This window comes from Meleagris gallopavo, chromosome 28 (assembly GCF_000146605.3).
Source record: "Meleagris gallopavo isolate NT-WF06-2002-E0010 breed Aviagen turkey brand Nicholas breeding stock chromosome 28, Turkey_5.1, whole genome shotgun sequence".
In the NCBI taxonomy this organism is placed as follows: domain Eukaryota; kingdom Metazoa; phylum Chordata; class Aves; order Galliformes; family Phasianidae; genus Meleagris; species Meleagris gallopavo.
The window spans coordinates 1,136,491-1,155,573 of NC_015038.2; the positions used below are offsets into that span (position 1 = coordinate 1,136,491).

The 19,083-nt window shown below is 46.6% G+C and overlaps 1 protein-coding gene across 1 annotated transcript in view; it reads right to left on the minus strand.

The window, feature by feature from the left end:
• SYT6 (synaptotagmin 6) overlaps window positions 1-14,278 on the minus strand; it is a 30,359-nt gene extending 16,081 nt beyond the window's left edge. Inside the window, exons 1-2 of the mRNA XM_010724124.3 lie at window positions 13,917-14,278; window positions 550-886 (exon numbers count right to left, since the gene is read on the minus strand). Coding sequence (XP_010722426.1) covers window positions 550-886; window positions 13,917-14,067 — 488 coding nt within the window. The 5' untranslated portion in view covers window positions 14,068-14,278. The remainder of the gene's footprint in view (window positions 1-549; window positions 887-13,916) is intronic.
• Window positions 14,279-19,083: the final 4,805 nt, after the last annotated feature.

Sequence of the window (19,083 nt, forward strand, 5' to 3'; positions counted from 1 at the left end):
TCTGTGTCAAGCAAGAAGTACCGTATTTCTCAGTGTTCTTGCAGAGGTGTCCCAAGGTTCATACAGTCTTACTCCAAATTTAAGGAGCGTGGTGATGGGACCTCCATCCCTGGCTGACAGATGCTCATTGATCACCAGCACTGAACGCAGCCGGGGAGCAATACGTCGATTCTGCTGATCTAATTGTTGCTGCAATGAGCCGCATAAACAAGAGAGAGCAAGAAGGTCTAATTCTGTCTGACTGTATCCCATCATTGATACTCCAGTCTGCTGCATGTGTTGTAACAAAATTAAACTGGCCAAAGCATACTGACAGCTAGACACAATGAGGGCAAGTCACGGTAATAAGGATTGAAGCCTTTAATTTTTTTTATTATTATTTTTAAAAGAGCCCACCATCAGCCAGTCCTAATTGGTTAATGGCCAATCTTTAGAGCTTAATCCAGCCCGTCGGTGGGTGTGCTTTCCCCAGACCATCAGAACCTTGGGCTCCATTACACGCTTCTCCCACCCAACCGGTTCCACTGGGGCTTAGTATCCCCAGCTCACCTGGTGGACGATGCAGGCTCTGTTGTTTGCCTCTGGATCCGTGTGCGCCGCAGGATGTGGTCCTTCATGGACATCTGCACCTCTGCAGGGATGTCTGGTGACGTGTGGCTGATTTTCACAGCTGCCTCCAGGAAGCTGATGGTGCCCGTGTCCTGGAGCTTGTCTGCCATGTTCTCCTTATTGCAGTCTGCCTCGCTCTGCAAGATGGCCAGGTTAGAAGAAAGGGCCTTGTTCCTCCAGGGAACCCAGCACAGCTTCCAAAAGAGAAACAGAAAAACTGCCACCAGGGCCAGTCCACACACAATAACTATCACTGCAAGGAGGCTGACGGAGATCTCTACAGGGGGAGAGAAGGCAACAGTGACAGGGAGCGGGAGGAGTGGGGGGAAAGGAGAAAAAGAAAAGAGAGATGGTGAGAAAGCCATAAGCAAAGGGAAGAAGTGATCCAACCTGACTTATATCATGCCTGCTGGAGAGCCCTCAGCAGGTTCTGCACAGGAGAGTCAAACCCAAGTAAATGTCCCAAGATCACTGCCTTCTCCAAGCACATCTGTGGAGAAAAGGACACCTCCGGATAGGTAAAATTATTAAATTTTATACTATGGTGGTGAGCTTGGCTACAAAACACCCCCTTGGCTTTCTTTTGTGGTATTGGCATATAACTGGTCCTCAAATCAAGCAGAATTTCGGAACTGAATTGAGAGAAAAGCAATTCCATTGGCATAATCCATTTTGCTTCTTAATGGAAGTGTTAAGTCACTGCATTAAGCAACATCCTCAGTGTACCTGCCACAGTCCTGGAAGCAGATTGTTGTACTATTAACACTCACTTCTTGCCCAGCTGCATCCAGAAGGAAAATAAGGAAATAAAGAAAATAATCAAAAAAATCACAAGTTGCTGATGCAGTGAAATCAAATATAGAAGGAAACTGTATAGAAAGTACTACACATATTTCCTTGTTCTGAATAGCACAGGAGCTGTGTATGTTCTCTGCTTTTCTGAGTCACTTCCACCTCATACTTCATGTATTTCAGCCCCTCGGTCTTTTCTGGGGTGAGAGATTTTCCATACCTACGAGTGAATAATTAGGGAAAAAAGAGCATGTACATATATATGTATATATATATATATATATATATATGTATATATATATAAATAATATGTGCTGAGAAATGATTCACACCAATTCACAAAGAGAAAATATTGCCTACTTTACATTCCTCTCAGAGTGTTTTCATCCCCAGGTTCCCACTCAAACCATAATTCCAAGTGCTTGAAATACACAACCATATCAGCCCCTGGAGATGAAGACAAGTTCTGTACTGAAATCATGCCCACAGTGTCAGGATTGGAGAAGATTCTGTTACAGATTGCTTTGAGTTGAAGGAAAATTCCTTGCTTGCCTGCAGTGCCCAGCAATGCTGTACTCCTGAGTTAGGGAAGTGAGAGTCAGGACAGATAGGAAAGGAAGAAGAAAAAAAAAGACTTAATGCAAACATCCAAGCTCTCCCTTCCATGAGCTCTAAGAAATGCTTGGAAAAAAAATAAATAAAATGCGTTTAAAGCCATCTCTCTCAAAATTCATCCTTACTGGGCAGTTCATAGCTCTCAGCACAGGATCTGTGAGACCACATCTGTGCATCACTGTACACAGTAACAGTCCTTCCTGACATCTGCTTTATCTTCACCAGAAGTCATGAGAGGACTCATGTCAAGTGCAAATTCACAAAGAGCTTAAGGCAAAGCTTCTCAATGCCCCCAGGTTCTGTGCCTCGAAAGGAAGGGATGAAAGCTGCCAGCAGGTACAGATGGAAAGGATGAATGCTGTCCAGAAGTTCTGCAAGCAGCTTTCTCTCTTTCCTTAACAGCCTCCTGTGCAGCTCAGATTGCACCATTTATATTCTGATGGGATTCCAGGACAGAAATACATCCCAGAATAAATAGGTCCAGTCTTATTCAATAATAAATAGGATTGTACCGGTCAGCAGTGGAGCTTCCATAGAGATTTGGCTAAATGAGTTCTCAGCACAGCAATGAGCACAAAGGTACCACTTTCCTTTATTTAGGGATAAGTCCTGGAGTTGTGCCCAGGTTGCTCAAACAGCCAAGAAGAAAAACTTAAGAATGCAGACTTATAGCAAAGACTTCTGCCCTTCCTGTTCTGACTTCTTCCTCTGCGTGCACATTTTAGAAATTCAGTCGTCTTTTCCAGTGCCACTCCTTCAAATCCCTGTAAGCTGCCCATGGGCTGAGCCTGGACCAAATCTCAGAGCATCCCAAGTGGGAAGGGATTCCCAGGGCTCAGTGTCTGTGATTTACTTGGTGAATACTCCAAGAGCCTCATGAAAGTATTCATACAAAAATCCAGCAGCCCAGCAGGAATGTTTTCAGGATCAAGCTGCTTTGCAGATTTAACTTCAGCAACTGCTTTGTCAGCAAGCAGCAACTGATATCATGAGCTCTTGCTTGGATATTCATCCTTTCCAGTTATTTAAATGTACTGTGTGAGCTGTTACAAAGGAAACAGTCGCAATGCAGAGTCTATCACTGCTGGAAGTGACAGAAAAGTTCACCTTAAGATACTTCTCCCCATTCCAAGGAGTTACGCAGCACCCATCAATCTGCCAACACCCCCCACTCTTGACACAAAAACATCCCAAAGATGTTAACCCCCCAAAAAACCTGTTGCCAGTTTGAGAAAGATCGTAGTCCCCATCACCTCCTGCTGATCTGCTGTTCATAATGCATTTGACAGGATTCACGGATATTTTTATGCATGACCTCCCACTCTTGCCTCTGACAGCTCACATAAAACACAAGAGGAAGGGATGGAGATTTTACAGACATTCTTTAAGCAATTGCCCATGAGGAATATTGGTTTATCAGGAGATGGCATTAAATCCCCCAAGACTTATCCCTGACCTATTAGACTTTTGTATCAGTTGGATGGAGTTGACCTTAATTGATTTAATGAGCTTTCTCCCGTGGATCTGAAAATATCAATTACTTTAATAAATACCTGCTATTCCAAATATTATGCCTTAAATGTCCTCTAACTTACAGCAAACTTCACCAAAATCTTTTCCACATCAGGATAACCTGGAAAAGGCTCCTTTCAGACGGGAATGAGCTTTTCTTTAATTGTACCACAGATCCCCCATCAGAGTAGTTCAATGCTGAGTCTAACAACGTTATTAGAAGAGGCTGTTACCAAAGAGCATGCCTCATTTGTGTTAAATGGCATTAAGTATATGGAGAAATAGAGTTTTCTGAAACAGAAAGCCATTTGCTGGCAGGACTTATACTGGCGTATCCGCAGGAATGCCCACACTACTCATTATCTTTGCTCTGCTTTCCTTTAGTGACCAGGGGGAATGATTTTTGTTACAGGAGAATGCCAGCAGTACCTGGGTGGCCAATGCTAAGCCATCATTTATCACCACTTACGCAATGGAAGGTACCATTAAACACGAAATCTGAGTCAACTGAGGCTCCAGCCTCCCACACCTACAGCCTAGCATAAGAAAATAATGAACTAAAGTCTTCAGAGACAGCACAGAGCAGCTTAGGCCAACATGCTGCAAAAACAACACTGCTCTTTTGCTTCCGTGCATCTTGATACTGAGCCTTAGAGCAAAGTCCATAGGATGACTCCAAACTACAAAGCTTCAGAGAAGGTCACCGTTTTCTTCTGCACTCCTCCTGCCTTTCAAACAAAAGATGAAACAGCCCAGGGGCAGAATGAAAGGACAGCACAGTAATTTAAAACTTTGAAGCTAAAAGCAAATTTAAGAAAGGGAAATCCTTTCTTGGTTATCCAAGCTCCTTTCCTTGCACTCCAAAGGCATCTCATTAGCAAAAGCAACCCTTTTGTTTCATGTTGGATGGAACTAATTAAGAGAACATCGTGGAACCACGACTCCATTTTATAGCTCAGATGACTTCACAGTACCCTGGCTGAGTTACCAAAGGGGATAATTAGCAATGTCCAAACAGAAAGTGATTAATAATATGACAAAGCTGTGATAAAGACAGCCTATTAACTGCAAGACAGCGCGTGTCTTCTTATGGCAACACTGACTGGTAATACTCAGAAGTAGCTGCACTGATCTTAAAGAGATGCACAGATAACTCTGCCTTTCATGTGAAGAGTTGTATTTAATATCTTAGAGGATGCAATTTAGCTTTTCTTCCACCTGCTCCCCATCAAGAAAACAAAACATGTGGGACAGCTCTCACATCCCAGCAATCATTCATCATTCCAGCAGCTGTTGGGTTTGAACAAAGTTTGAGCACCACAGGTGAAAGCTTAAGGGTCCAACAGGCACCTTTCCTGTGCACATTTCTGACTGGTAAGCTTCTCAGTAGCCAGTGGAAAACCTTAGAATCAGGGAAAGCTCACTCTGGTTTATTTCCCACTGAAAAAAACAAACATCACTCAGGATCTCCCTTCTTGCCTCAGCAGATGCTGCCTAGAAAAGCAGTCATGGGAGCACAGGGAAGATGAGGGTGATGGTGTTGTACCTTCACTTTATTTCTGCTATCTGCACAGCTGGTTTTCCAGAATCATGTTTTGGCCATTGCTCGCACCACGTCAGCAGGTATTTCCAGGCTTCTCTGCCCATTTTTGCCACAATTTTCTATTGCCAAGGGCTTGTGAGAATGAGAATATATCTTTCTATGTCTATGCTTTGTAGAAATCACACATCCAAATGTTGGATTAGTGTGAGAGTTATTGCTGGAAGAGAAGGCAGGAGCTCTGGGGCTACAACAGAGCACACGAGGCACTCACCAATTGCTAATCTAATTTATGTGTCATTGAGAAACATAAGCAATGTAAATCTGATGGGCTGAGGCTTGGAATTGGACATGAGAAACTGTGGTGAGCCTCAGCTACCTGGCCTGGGGAGCTGGAGGGGAAGCACATGATGACAGCAAGGGAAGAGGAAGAAGTTTCCATTCAATCCTGGCTATGGACATGTTTATTCAGCAATGCTGTTCAGTTTTGAAGCTTTACAGAGCTCCAAAGGAGCAGGGAATGGATGGAACAGAAACGAAATGCTGGGGCAGCACAGCTACACAGCATCCAGCAGCAGCACAGCTAGAGACAAAATAGGAACTGCAACAGAGCAAAGGAACAGCCCCTTTGGGACTAGTGCTCAGAACAAAACACAGAAGGCACCAAGGAGCAAAGCAGCAAGCAGAGCACTTTGCAACAGGAATTTTGAGATGGAAACGGGCTGCCTTATGAATTGTAAAATGCTGAGTTTGATGAGAGGTGATCCGCAGTGCAGTGCTGCTCTCAGCCAGCTCCTTCTTCCCTCCTCAAGCATGCCACAGATGTGGGAATCTTGACAGAACAAATAGAGAGCACACACACCATCCCTGGCACCCACCAGCAGCAAACAGCTCTTTGACAGAGCCCACAGCTGAGCATGCACTGAGGTCTGCAGAAAGCATCAGCAAGAGGTAATCATTGCAAGCCTGTCACCAGCTGCCTCTGCTGGTTGGGAGCATGCCCAGCATGCCATTGCTCTGCTTGATGTGTTCATTGTCACATCTGCAGGTCCACTCACTGCCATTTGGGTGTCAATCTGAAACTCAGCAACACCTCTTGATTTATTGGCTATATTCCCTAGGCAGCTATGAGCTCTGGGATAATGTCCTGAAATATTCTTGGACCAGAAAAGGCATTAACAGCTGTCACTTCAAAGTCTAACTGCTGCCAATTCTCTTTTCACAGGTAGCCAGCAGCAGAGATGCGTTGTGAAGCACTGCAGCAGGAGCTCCTGCTTAAACATCACAGACAGCAACAGTGCAGTAGTTGGGGATGGGAAAAGATCCCACTGAATTTTCAGCAGATTTTCAGGGATCAGCTCAGAGAACAGTTATGGATGAGCAGAGCTTTTATCATCCTTCAGACATTTTCTATCAGCCCCACATAGAACCCACCAGGCAGCAGCATCCCATGAGCACCAGGCCACCAGAGGCACCCCATGCCTGCACGGGTTACCAGCTTGCTTTGCAAACCCTCCAACCTGTTTCTATCCGAGGAGCAGCCTGAGCAATAGGAGCACATGTAAGCTGTCACCTACTGCTCTATCTGCACCTTCTGGCACTCTGCTTTGACTATGAGGAGCTTGGCTGCTTGTCAGGTTTCTTTAGAGAGGCAGGCAGCACTGCCCAGCCTGAAGGCATGCAGCATCCTTACAGCAAGTGAGAGGGGAACATGAAGGGACACAAATATTCACTACTGTGACCAGTCTGGAAAGAAACAAATCAGCATATTCTAGTTTCCTGATAATAAAAAGTTAACTGATTATCTTTCTTGACTGCCTACTGCAGCACAATCCTATGAAATACCAATGGCTCTGGAACACCAACTCCTCACAACATCCCCTTTAAAGCTCTGCAGATTCCACCTTCCTCCTGCAAGCAGCAAATAGAGGCTCATTCTATTCATGCTCTTCCTCCATTCTGGGACAGTGGGTACATCTATCAGCTTCCAGCAGCTTCTTCCTGCACCCAGAGGCTGTGCAGGAGCTCAGCCAGAGTCTGCCCACCTTACCTGCACATCACTGCTGCCTAAAGAGAAGGGAAGGACAGAGACGGAAGGCTCTCACTGCCTGTGCTGAAGTTTCAGTGAGATAGAGAAAACTTCTTAAAAATTAATTCGCTGCTACCACAGGGTTCCTGCCACACCAGAGCTTATTGGAATGCAAACTATCAGCTTCAAAGGCAAGGATGAATCAGAAGCTATTTTGAGAGTAATTATATAAGATTACAAAATTCAAAATATTTCATTCTCGCACATTCAGTGCAAAGACAACCTGCTTCAAAAGGAGACCTTGGGGGGGAGCCTGTGTCCCAAGCATCTGTGATCCATGGTCCAAGCACGAACCAGTTCCAGCCCAGACAAAGCTTTCTTTTGTTAAGCAATGCTGGAGTTTTGTTCAGCACCTACTGCAATCCTTCAGGAGATGCAGTTCTCCCAGCTACAGAACATGGAGAACTGGATGAGGCTGTCAGAAAGGTCTGAGGACCCAATGCATCACCTGCATGAGATCTGGATTTTCCCTTCGGAGTGCACCAAAAGAAAGCTTTTTGCTGAAACTTTTCTTGGTACGTGCAACAAGAAGGGGAATTTGAGCTGCCAGAAACGTTGCACTTCTGTAATAAAAGTGACCCAAAGAGATACAAGGAAAAATTCCTCCAGACTAAAGGAAACATCTCCCATCTCCCAGCGACTTCAGTTGCTTGGTGTCTTAATCAGCTGTTCTCTGGAGCATTATAAATGAGATAGTAACAGTTGTCATTGCTTTATGCCTAACTGATGACAATCTAATGAACTACTTATAAGCCATGCTGCATGCAATTACAGTCCATAGCTGTGTGCTAATCCCACGACAGTTCATCACCGTGTGCTGTAGCAACATCTGTGAATGACTCTGTAGCACTGAACACACGTGTGCTCCTGAGCACTGAGCTGTCACAGGAGTGCATGCATTTCTTTGCAGCAGTTGCAAAGATGCACAGGAAACGAGTGATGCATCACCAGAGACAGCGGTGTGCTAGGATGTCTGGCAATTGCTATCAAATGAAAGCAAATATTCTGGCAACGGATGTCCTCCTAGTGATATTTCTGAAAGGGTTTGTATGTGCAGAGCTTCCAGCATCCCTCCTTCAGTCTTTGCTGCACATTTTTCTGTGTTGTCAAACAGGAACCTGCTACATTACAAACTGAACTAAACATGAGGGTGGCCTTAATTAGTGGCTGCAGTCTCACCCTTTAGGTAAGTTCCTTTCCTCCATAGAGAATTCAGCATACAGCCACTCCAGAGACCCCCTCACTGTCTCTCCAGGATGCCATTTTGCACTGTGCAAGTATAATTAATGACAACGCATGGCAGAAACACATCACATCTCTCCCAAACCACTGCTATCATAAACGACTGCTGTGTGCGAGTCCACTGGAGTGAAGCTATAAGGGCTGCAACAGACAGGCATTCTGTGATATACAGACAGGAGGAAAAGGGTGCATTATTGCACCTGAAGAAGAAATAAATAGCAAAGCCAGATAAAGCTGCTTAACCAATATAAAATGAACGCTCGCCCGTTCTAAGGAAAATGAGCGTACCAAAAAATGTGAACAATGAGAGGAGGAAAAAGGGAAAGAAAACAAGGATAGCTGAAACTACAGCTAAATGAGATTTGTATCAGAGTTGAGGTAGGGTAGGGTATCCAAAAAAATAAGCGTGCACACAAGACTATGTGAATATGGTTTGTGCAGCAGGCCGTACCCACAGTGCTGGTATGATCCCAGCACAGCTGTCCAGCAACAAACACCTGCAAACGAAACCATCAGCTTCTCAGGATCCTGCTGCAAAGCAGCAGAGACAGACAGGGTAAGGATATGCCCTGATTTGAACCAGCTGAAAGCACATGCTTGGTTTCCCTGAAGCATAAGGAGAATGCTGATAGCAAAAGAAAGCATTTCAAAGGGAAAGACAGAAACCTTTAAAGCAAAAGTCTGTTAAGGAAAAGAGGCTATATATTATGGAAAAGAAAAAAAAAAATATAAGAAAGTAACTTCAGAAATGTGGACTTACCAAGGAGGCAGCTGGTCTCCAGCTCAATGCACCGCCGCTGCCCTCAGCCTGCTCACCCTCCCAATTAACACCAGCAGCAATCTGGCTGCCTGTTTCTATGGAGTTTCACATCCCCATCCCTGACTATGCATGAGGCGACTGCAGCAGCGCAGGAACAGCTCTGAGGTCCGCAAGAAAACTACAAACACACTCAGACTCCCCGACTGCTTCAGGAACGAACCAACTAGCAGCAATTAAGCAGATTCAAGCCTCGCCGCTATGCAGAGTTACTTAGAAAGCTCCCAGGCACGCACTGCACAGCTCTGTAGTGCTGTTTGTTTACCAGGACCATTACAATGAGCACAGAGCCAGCTGTGAAGTCACAGAGCTACACTCCAAACACGTAAACATATTCATAGACAAACTATACAATCAATTTCCCCTTGATTTATGCTGCTGGTTTTGACCTTATTCTAATAGAGTTTTTTTAAAGCCTTCCTCTTGCTGCAAGGTTTGAACACGACACCTTCAGGATCAGAGCACAAACCTGTTCTGCTTGAGCTAAAGAGCAAATCTGCTGCATGCAGCCCTTGCTGGCTCTCTACCTGCTGGTGGAACAGACACAGAGGAAGGCAAAAATCCATTTTGTAAGTGCATTGCTCCGTGCTAAGACAGATCTTTGCCCACAGGCGCTGCTCCTCACATGCTTGGCCTCCAGAGATGTAAGCCTGGATGATTAGTGTTAGTTTTGCCTGGATGGCTTCAAACACGTTCACTGTTATACCACCATGTTTACTTAAAATATACTTGAACAGTGATTCAGAGAAGTATGTTATAACAGCCAATAAGTAAAAGCTGGAATTGCCCTTATTTCACAGCTAGTGGCTCGAGGCATCCCACATCAGTGAATGGGCATGCCATCAATTTTCCATTAGTCAAGCTGCCCTATCAAGGGATTTTTTTTCCCCCCCCAGAAACGTACTTCAGATGCAATTTCTCCATATAAAAATATTTGTTCCCCATCAGCATTTCTGCAACAAACCACCTCATACTGCACAGAAATTCAGCCTCTTTCCTCCCGCAGCAGGAATGCTTACAGACATGTGGGTTTTGCATTTAATAGTATTTGCAGAGTGCCAGGAGCGTGCTTGGTGCTGCACAAGAACTGCCTGTGCCACGGAATGCAAAAAGAGCAGTTCACACAAAGGGCAAAGCACAACTGTGCACCGAGTTATGGAAGGGTTAGAGCTGAAAAACCACACTGGGAAGCAGACACTTCTTCAAGTCTCCTGTTTTCCCATTTCCCCAGCTGTTCTTTTCCTTCCTCTCACTTTGGGTCTGGCACCCCACATCTGCACGGCAGCAGGGCATTGTGCTGAGGACAATCAGTGCCCAGGGAAGGGGCTGGGGAGGATGCTCACACTGTGCTGAAGTCAGCAGGGTCTGCTGCTCACACAGCCTACAGGGTAAAGGCTGCAACACATCTGCACGTTGCCTCCAAAACGTTGCCGGAGAGCTCAGTAAACTCAGAGCAACTGCTGCAGCTCCAGGGCACAGCAGCGATACACCCGTTTGCTTAAGGTACATCACTGCAGTGGTAAATGTTGGCTCTATATCACAGATCTCCTCCGCCTGTAGCTCATGGCTGTCTGCTATCTGCACACAGCATCACTGCACGGCAGCTGAGGATGGGAAGAGCTGTCAGGTGCACTGAGCTGCAGGGGGGTGAGATGGGCACAGCAAAGGACACTGCCTTTGCCCAACCTCAGGGCCCACAGCCAGGAGAGCAGGGCTATTCGTGGCACTGCTGCTGACACATCACTGCAACACCTTCCTCACCCGAGAGCCTTATTTTTCAGGCACGTGGAGTTATTACCGAGCAGCAGCCCGCTCTGCTCCTTCATTGGTACACAACGCTGTACAGCATACCGGAGAAATGCTGCAGCTACATTTCTCTTATTGACTAAATAGGGGAACAGGCTATTACATAACCCAAAGCACAGAGAGTAGGGTAGCATCTCCTTGATACACAGAAGCTCTCATCACATCCAATTCAAAGTGCTTTCAAACAAGAGAATCGGTGCACAAAACCAGAGCTGCACAGTCCTGTGTATTTTCACATAAACCACTCCAGTGTTTTTACATCCACAGTTCTTTTCCATGGCCAGATGCAGCTCAAGGAGGTTAGTAGTACCTAGCTAATTTCTTAGCAATGCTCCCATTCATCAGCAATGTGAGCTGCACAGGGAGCCCTGTCAACTCAACCTTATTCATCCCTCGGCCAGTAGATCTATCCAGGAGGTAAAAAACTTGCAGAGAAGTCCTTGAATTCATGTGACAGTGGGACAAATTCACCCCAGCAAACATTGCATCCAGATTAGCACAGCTGTGCTGCCCAACACAGCATCCAGGGCTGCACTGCTCCTCCCCTGACCTTCCTGCTGGTGCTGAGATGGCACCGTGTCTCAAAGTCTCATCACTGCTCACCTCTGTACAGCTTTGGTTTTTACCTGCACATTATTATGTTTAGGAGCCCAACAGATCTGAATTTAGGATTCCTGGTGACCAGAAGCAAATTCACTTCACACAAACCTTTGGTGGTGTAACATGATGGAAAGCACAGCACCAGAACAAGCAAGGTCCCAGGCTGCAGCTAGTGAGAATTTGTGCTCGAATGCAACAGCCGTGAGCACAGAAACAAAGGAAAGAAGCTGCTTACCATGGGAAGGCCTCAAGGAGGCAAGGACCTCCAGCAAGGTACCTTTGCCTCCACTGCCAACCCTTAAGTGAGGTCTAGGAAGGGGTGCAGCCAGGATCTGGTCACTCAGGTGCATTGCATTGCATACATCTGAGCTCCTGGGTTGGCCCTGCCTTCACATCAGGTGCTCAGTCACTGTTTCAGACCATGACTTAGCATTTCTCCAACAGGTGGAAAATGGACAAAGCACAAATGCAGGTAATGAGATACACATACAGACTGTAATGGGAAAGGTTATCTCACCAACACACTCAATGCATCAGTTAGCACTTCCTGCAAAGAAATGTGCTTCCCCTGCTGGTGCAGTGTTCCAGCTTTGCAGTGTATGGTACCTGTAGGGCACAAACAGCATCCTCATTTCTGCCTGAGCTTAAAATGGGCCTGGGCACTTTGAGCAGAGACAGCAGAGTACCCAGAGCAGTCAGCCCAGCACGGCCTGAACTGGGACAGAGGCTGAAGCACCTGCAGCTGTTAAAGGAGGATGTTGGTGTGACCTGAAGACATGCCAATGAGGTCCTTCATGGGCTGCATAAACACCTGCAGGGCCCTATCTGCCATCTCCATGGGTGTAACAAGAACAGAAGTGGTATTTTTGCTGCACACTCAGGAAAACTAACTTTGTTATCAAGGTTAAAAAAATATAGGAAAAAGTGTCAAAAGTTACTTGTTCTAGAGAAAAGAGCATCAGTGGATGCCACACCTAAAGATGGTGCCAGCAGAGGTAAGAGCCCATCAGAAGATGACAAGTCATACATGAAATGAAGATTTTAGGTCAGGCACATTGGCCAGCAAAAAGGGAGAGTCCCAGGGCAAGCTGAGGTGTGCTGCTGCAGCCTCATCCCAGCAGCAGGAAGAGCTGGGAGATGGCACAGTGAGCCCCGGGCAGGGGCTGAGGGATGACTGCACTGCTCAGCTCTGCACAGATCTCCCAGGTTTCTGAGCACTTGGAGTCAGGCTGGGCTGATAAACTATCATGCACTGAAACCTGAAAATAAGTGTCAGCTGCTTTAAAAAGAAAGCACTCCACACCAGTAGTTCAGCACACAAGCAGCTCAGGGTCATGCTATCCATAGTGTTAACAAGCATTATTTCATTTGCTTGGTATGTAATCAATGAATATAAAGATGTTATAATTATGAAATAAACAAGAGAGTTTGGCAAAGCAGATTATAATAATAAAAAGAGAATAGATAGAATGCTTACCCACATCCTGGGCTCACTGCAAAACTCCAGAGGAGGAATCTCCAGAAGAGATCCTTCCCCACTGGCAGTCAGCTCTTAAATGGGTCCAGGAGTGGTGCAGCCAGGCTCCATCCCTTCCTGCAGCACAGGTGAATTGCCTTCACCTGTGCTCCCAGGGCTGACTCATTGCTCACCTCAGATGATCCATCAGAGGTTCAGGCCGTGATTCAGCAGTTCCCCCACACTTGGGTTTTGCACCTCCATGTGAACCTGTGATGTTTGTTCTCTCTGCAAATGTCTTTGGAAGTTGCAGGCAAGGGCTGCTCTCTGGAAGCTGTGAGCTGAAGCATACAGGGAATTCGCCACGTTCCCTTGCAGAAGTGCTCCTTTGTCTTTAGAGCCATACACCAACTGCTCCTGGCTCACGCATCACCCTGCCTGGTGAACAGAAACTCATACAAACCCTTCCTTTTCTTGAGCTGAGATAACGATAAGCATCTCTGTCTCTTACATAGGCATTTTATTGTTTCTCTCTTCATATAGGATGGGAGTTGAGGTTTTTAACCAAATGAGAAACTTTCACGGAAACTTAAATTAACATCACCAACAACCTGTCCAAAACCTTGCAGCTCTCCCAGTTGGGTTACACTGACTCACACCAACAGATTAATCAGCACCTGCACCAGCTGTGGAAGGCACAAAGTAAATAAAGACAGATCTGTGCTAAGACAGTTCTCCCCTAATTCCAACACTGAAATCCCAAAAGTCCCCCCCTGTGCAGGCGTTTCCCTGCTTTGGATGCTTGCAGTCCCGAGCTCACAAGACCAGAGTACTGTACCTGGCTCGGAGATGCTCAGGCTCTGGTCTGAAGGCAGAAGGAATTCCCTGCACGTGTCCAGATGCAGGGCAGGAAGGCTTTTCTTCCGGCACAGCTCGGTGATGATGCGAACTGCCTTCTGACAGCGGCTGTCATCCTCGGTGCCACTCATCTCCCAGACCGCATCCTCCGCTGCCCTCCTTCTGTCTCAGGAAGTCCAACTAGGAGCACAGGCTGTGCCTCCTTCCAACAGCAGCAGTCCCACCCTTTGGCATGGCTGCGCTGTGGGGGTCCCACGTACCCCAGCGCCCGGAGCTGCGGGTCGGGCTGCAGAGCCCTGTGCTGCCTGCGTGCTCCTGGCGCTCAGATTGCCTCTGAGATCAGAGATCTGTTTACTGCCAAAGAGTGTTCCAGACAAAGAACCTCCTACTAAATTCAGTTTCGTGCCCTCCATACTATGCTTTTAAAGCTGCAGCCCAGATAATTCCTTTTAACCCTTCTAAGGCTCTTTCTCTTGATTTTCTAGGCGCAGAGTTTCAAGCCCTGCTCCCAGAGCAATCTTACAAAGAAAGTGAATGCTGAAATCTGACTGAGGATAGCAAAGAAACACTGCACAAACAACTACAGCTATTAAAGGCAGCGTGGAACAAGAAGTCAGGTTTGTTTGTTAGCATCAGTGCCATCACAGCCAGCTGGAGGTGGCCGTAGAGATTGAGAGCATTGTTGTATTTTGTAATCAGATTTTAAAAAACACCAGAAACCTGTAGCATTTATTATTTCTGTTGCACGCCATGCCACTCAGTAGAATCACACTTTTGAATTCGAGAACATATTTGGCACACATGAAAAAAGAAGCAATCCTATAACAGTCACTTACAGCTCTGCTCAGCAGAATGATTCCTTGCGGCGCGGAGCAGCACGCAGATAAATCAGCTGCAGCTGCACAGGTCTCTCAGCCCCACATCACAACAGCACGTCGAGATTAATGCCACTGTGTTTATTTTGTCTGGTAATTACTGCTGAAGTAATGCGAGTTCTCACATCATGCAAGTCCCAGGAGATACACAGGCACCTGAGCACCCAGGAGCATCAGCCCCTTAGACTCATCTGAGGCTCCCAGAAGCTCAGGCCTGAAATTCCAGCCTGGTGATCTGAAAAAATAAACACACCATGTATTTTAGTAGCATATTTTTAGAAATACAGCTGTTGAACTGTTGTATTATGTGATTAGTTCTTGCTTGCAGAACTTCAAGGGCTTTTAGTTATGGATGTAGCCTTTACAGACTAGAAAGCGTGTTGTAAGGCTGTTCTGTTTGAATAGGAGTAGTTTCTTTCAGCAAAAGAGACACAATGATGAAACAACAATAAGTAGGCTCATCAAACAGCAAAAGAAGCACGAGGCTGAGTTGTCTCAGTCCTGAAGGAGGTTGGGATGCAACACACAGATGTTGAGGTGCTCCCTTCTATCCAACACCCTGGTACATATCATTAAAAGACAGGTTGCCAAACTTATTTCTATCCAAAGACGAGCAGATGCTCAGAAATAATGGCAGAGTGCTGAGTGAACAAAGGTTATGATTTTGGTACCTATAAATTACTTATAATGGGCACTCTCCTACTGAGCATGCATCAGTGAAGAGAATTCATGAGTGAGGAAGACCATGGGACGAAGGAACAGGCTGTTGGTTGGGCTGTCACAATGCTAAAAGGATGCTAAACAATAGAAGAAACCATGGGATAGAAGACTGGAAACTTCATCAATCACTGCCTGAGATAGGCAGGTGTTTGTTAATTGTCTCGTGGGTAATGCATGAATATGCACCCAGCTCAGCAGCCCCTGCCTGGCAAGAGCACTTCACCTACTAAGCACCCACCCTTCCAAAGAGTTCTGTTGCTGTGGCAACGTGTTGGAAAGCTTTTATTAAGACAGCAATATCCTGCAAATGGTCACAAAGAGACATTTTTTAATTAGACACCACCACCTCCCGGTCAGCGCTGCAGATTGAGACACCTGCAAGCAGCAAACGCCAGCACCAGCCGTCCAGCTGCAGCGAGCAGAGATCCCAAACTCTGCCAGGTTGGAAACTGAACCAGTAACTGACTAGGAGCTCAACTCTGGTACAGCTTAGCATAACATTTACATGACAAATGCCCTAAAATTCCCCATCAGTGCGTTTCTAGGAAACTCAACACCCAAATGATGCCCCAGAGCTGTGTCGGAATCAGCCCCATCCCCTCAGCCTTTTTCCTTCTGCAGAAGGTGCTGCAGCACATCCATGCTGTTATCAGTGAGCAGGCAGAGGAACATGGCAGTCAGTGTCAGGGCCCATCTTTAAAACCTGTTTGGATGTGGTGGTCAGGGACATGATTTAGAGGAGGGTTATTAGAGTTAGGGTAATACGGTCAGGTCGCAGTTGGGCTTGATGATCTTCAAGGCCTTTTCCAACCTGAGCAATTCTATGGCATGCACTGAGCAGACACGCAGCCCACGGCTGTGATGCAGCATAAGGACAACAACAAAGCAAACACAGAGTGCTCTGATAAAAAGGTTAACGTCCAATGGAGAGCTTGTAACACGAAGATCAATAACACAATTCAATTATTTGGAAAAAAAAACAAAACAAAAAGCCCATGTTAATTTTGATCAGAGGTAATGCCAAGAACGTTCTTCTTTTGAATCCAATGTTACCTTGGGTCAACCATTCACCTTCACTTACAGATCAGGATTCCAAGCTCGGGTGATGGTGACAGCAGACCCAGACCCTCCACAGTTCCTTCAGGACACCAACACGGACTTTACCTGCACCTCATAAGGGTGAATTTATGTCATGTGCCCCTTTTACCATCCAGTGCCAGAGGATGGAACACAGCCACCACCACCCAGTGGTGTGAACAGCTGCTGTCCATAAGCAAGAGTCCTCTCCAGCATTTTTGTGCTCATGCAAACATAGATTGTTACTTAGACACAAGGTTTACCTCTCCCAGATCTCCATCTCAGCAGTGAAGCAGAGGCACCAAATAAAGCATTACCTCTAGCGCTGAAGGAAGCAGAAAGTTTTGAATCATGCTGCAATTCTGTGAAGGAGAGAGTACAATCAATGCACACCTAATCCTGGGCTACTTGTGCTTGGAGCCTGAAAACTGCTAACTATATGTACAATTTATTTTTCCTATTTCTATTTTTTACCTGGTCACGTCTCTGGGAGAGTGGAGGTTTGTTTGATAGTGAAATCCAGAGAATGAGCAGCAGCATTAATTTACACCATCATTAGGATGGCATTGATTACACTCCCAGCTAATACAATAATTGGAAAGGGATAGAAGAAGATTCTGATCTTCTTGCCAATAAGAATGACTCTGATTTGGATCCTTTGGCAGCACTGATGTGCTGTCTGTGTGTAAATGTGCTGCTTCACGTGCTGCTTTGATGTGCAGATCTGTGCTGATGGACAAAGCAGTAAAGCTGAGCAAACAGCTTCACCCAACGTGTGCACGGAGAGGAGGAAGGTACTGTTAGTCACAACAGAAACAGAGCTTTAGGAATATGTAGAAACCCAATACCAATCACAAGAACGGGGCCTTGAACTGAGCGTGGGGAAAAAATACGAAGGAAGATCTCCTTGAAGTATTAAATCTGTAGAGAAGTGCCAAACAGCAGCGCTCTGCCCGGCCCCTGGAGCCTGTGGAGCATCCAGAATTCACCCCTTCTGCTGCTAACAGTGAAGAAAAAATGAGCAGAACCTCTCATGACAGAGAGGGCAGTCAGGCTGAGCCGCTTTCCCCAGAGAGCAATGAGTTAAACTTCTATGCAAAAAATAAAGCGCATATTGCTTCTCTGTTCCTTTCCAATCAAAATATTCCCCAAAGCAAAGGTCCCCAGGCTCCTGCTCCCATGCTGCTGAGCAATGAAGCTCCTGAAGAGCCCTTCCTGGCACAAAACAATGCACAAAGCAAAGGTAATGCTGCCCTCCTGCTTCTGAGCACCACATCTCCCCTGGCTATGCATTCACATCGGCTTTTTTGGGAGTGGTTGTTCAGTTCCAGGGCTCCCGGGGAGGAGAATGGGATAGAAACTACCATTAATGGACTGAATTACTGTTGACAGAAATAAGTTTTCAGCAGCCTGCAGTAATCGAGTGGCCTGACACTTTTAGACATTAAAAGGATTCTGCTCTGGGTGCACCTGGAGGAGGACCAGATCGATTATAATTGGGCAGAAGATGTAACTTGACTGGACACGTCTGCAGTCCCCCAGCAGGAGCCGGCAGCATTCCAGCAGTGCTGTGACAGGAGCCCAGGGGCTGCAGGACGAACAAAGTCACACTGCAGCTCTGCAGGGAGAGAAGCCTCCTTCCAACAGAGGAACAAAGCGGAGCGCTGCCCACACGAGCCCACTGCCAGGCACTGAGCGTGGCACTCCAGTAAGGCCAGGATGGGGAGAAATGAGCAAAGCTGAAGCCCCCAGGTCACTGCACTCTGCTTAAGTGTGCTTGCTGACCCTGGGCTCTGGGTGACACCGCACCATGCCATGCAGGCAACCCACTGCCACAGCCGCAGGGATCAGAGCCTGAGTTTCTTCCCAAGACAACGCTGCGCTCGTTCAGTACCAGGAGCACGCAGATGGCTGTGCTGGAGCACCCCCTGGTGAACCACAGCTCACAGGAGAGCTGCTCACATCCCACTCTCAGCAGAAGGCAGCACGCACTCCAGGTCACCACCTCTGCTCCCAGGCAGGATGAGCAGAATAGCAGGATTCGAGCAGAGGAGCTGACGGTACCCGGCACATCCCCGCTTTTTAACACAGCTGCCGCCGTTCTCAGTCTGCATTCCCTGCTGCAGTGAGCAAACTAAACCTCAGGTTGGCAGAGAACGTCTTCATTCTGCAAAGAGAGCGCGCTGCCGAGCGGGATCCCAACAGAGCAGTCAGGAGGAGCACAGAACGCACTGCTGTGCCATCTCCATCCTTCAGACACACGCCATGCCCAGCAGAGCCGATGAGCACTTGGGGTTTCTTGGAGGCAGAGATCTCCTCCAAACCAGAGGAAAAGAAAGAGGAGAAGTGATTTCCAGTTGGCATTTTGCTGAGCTTGCTGCCCCTGGGATGGGAGGACCAGTTGCTGGAGCTGCACAGGCATCAGAAAACTCATCTGCCAGCTGCCAATTGGTAACATAACAACATCACCTCCAT